General features: G+C 51.2%; 1 protein-coding gene across 1 annotated transcript in view; it reads left to right on the top strand.

Moving 5' to 3' along the window:
- LOC306958780 (maestro heat-like repeat-containing protein family member 2B) overlaps nucleotides 1–1,080 on the top strand; it is a gene marked incomplete at its 3' end in the record, with an annotated part of 9,098 nt that extends 8,018 nt beyond the window's left edge. The window contains 3 exon segments of the mRNA XM_079550369.1: nucleotides 343–495; nucleotides 735–889; nucleotides 1,029–1,080. Coding sequence (XP_079406495.1) covers nucleotides 343–495; nucleotides 735–889; nucleotides 1,029–1,080 — 360 coding nt within the window.
- Between the last annotated feature and the right edge of the window lie 845 nt (nucleotides 1,081–1,925).

The following is a 1,925-nucleotide window of genomic DNA, read 5'->3' as shown; positions in this document are numbered from 1 at the left end:
GAGAGCACTCTTCTCCAGCAAGTATCAGGAGGCTCTGAGCTATGTCTGTCCTTCAGGCGCCCAGTGCAAGGAGCTGACTCTATGATGTGTGTTTGTGTGTGTGTGTGATTGTGGCTGCTGGGAGGTAGGCTTTGCATATAAGCAAACACCATAGGTGGAGAAGCTGAGAGAAGGCTCAACCGCCTTCTGTATGAGTAGCAGGGTACGGACAGCAGGAGCATTGTGATTGCTGCCTGAGTGACCAGCAAGCCGCTGAACTAAGAATGCCCTCAAGATTGGCTTATGTTTTGAAGACCTGCCGCAGACCGGTGATGGGATCTCTTCCTTCTCATTTCTCTGCAGATGGTGTGCAGAAACTTCCCGATGGAACGCACCATTGACTTCTTGATGGCCATCAAGGAGACCTTCCGAAAGGCCAAAGGAATGCGTGTGCGTGCTGCTGGACAGTGGATGATCACCTTTCTGCAGATGTACAGAAAGGACATCTGTCGAGACGTAAGAGACTTTCTTCCACATGTCTTGGATTTTTCCTTGCTGTTGCGCTATGCCTTGTGCCATTTGCGTCTTGTGCTAAAGAAACACAGTCTGAGCACAGAGCCAGGGCTTGGACAAGGTTGCTGGTGTGAAATTTAGTCTTAGGCTTTGGCAGTACGTCAAGGGAGCAGGCACTGCTCATATGCTGAACGTCCATGGTCACTCCTTGCAAATTGTTCTTTCTCCCCTTCTTCTTTCAGCTGCCACTGATCCTCTACGTCCTGCGGAGCTGCACATCATGCACACAGCAGAGCATGTTCATGCCCTTCGTGTGCCAGGCGGTGGTCATCCTCACCCGCTGTCACACGGAGGTGGCGATTGACAATTTCTCCCGGCTGCTTGGGCCCACCGACAGGTATCAGCACTCCTGCCTTTGTTGTTGCTGCTTGCCTCTGCCAGAGGGATCCTGGGAGGAAGCAGCTTTCTTTTTTCCTCTCAAAGTCTCTTGGAGGTGAAAATTACTCAGTCATGACTTGACACTTTCCTTTTTCTAGCGATACATGGAGGAGAATCAGAGAGTTTTGTCTTCAAAGGTGGAGGCGGTAGAAGAAAGTGAAGCGAAGCAAAGCAAATCCGAGAAGGGCAGGGAAGAGAAGGAAAGGAGAAGGAAAAGGAAGAGGAGGAGGAGGAGGAGGAGGAGGAGGAGGAGGAGGAGGAAAGGAGGAGGAGGAGGAGGAGGAGGAGGAGGAGGAGGAGGAGGAGGAGGAGGAGGAGGAGGAGGAGGAGGAGGAGAAGGTGGAGAAGGTGTCAACGGTTTACGGGCTGGTTCGGCCCAGTTCCATGACCAGCAGGGCGGAGGGATCTGCGGATCCACCCCTCCGGGAAAGGGGAAACAGGGGACCCAAAAATACTTGAAAACAACAGCAATAATCTGAGGTGGAACAATAAAATGATTTACTAAATATAGTATTAGCAAAATACAATGAGAGAGAGAGAGAGAGAGTCTGTCTAGATGGTAGATAGACCTCACCACAATGCTGGGGTGAGAAGTGCAGTCCAGTTGAGTGACTGAAGAAGAATAGATGGCGAAGTGCAGATGGCGAAGAGCAGACAGCGAAGCACAGACAGCGAAGAGCAGGCGAAGAAGAAGCATCAGGTGACCTTGCACGGAGTTAAATCTCCTTGCTGACCGCAAAGCCTCCTGGGGAAATGTAGTTCTCCGTCGACGAACATTTGGCAGATATCAACCCCCACCCCCAGTGCATTACATGATGTTATGGTGTGGAATACTGATGACCGAAAATCATAAAACCATGACAGAAGGAGAAGGAGAAAAGGAGGGAGGGGATATGACAGGAGAGGGGAGGGGAGGGGGGAGGTAGAGCAGTGGAGGAAAGGGGAAAGGAGAGGAGGGGAGGGGAGAAGGGAAAGAAAACAAAGGAAACAGTTGT

This window comes from Tetrao urogallus (genome assembly GCF_951394365.1).
Source record: "Tetrao urogallus genome assembly, chromosome: 2".
In the NCBI taxonomy this organism is placed as follows: Eukaryota; Metazoa; Chordata; class Aves; order Galliformes; family Phasianidae; genus Tetrao; species Tetrao urogallus.
This window is presented reverse-complemented; position numbering and strand designations above follow the sequence as displayed.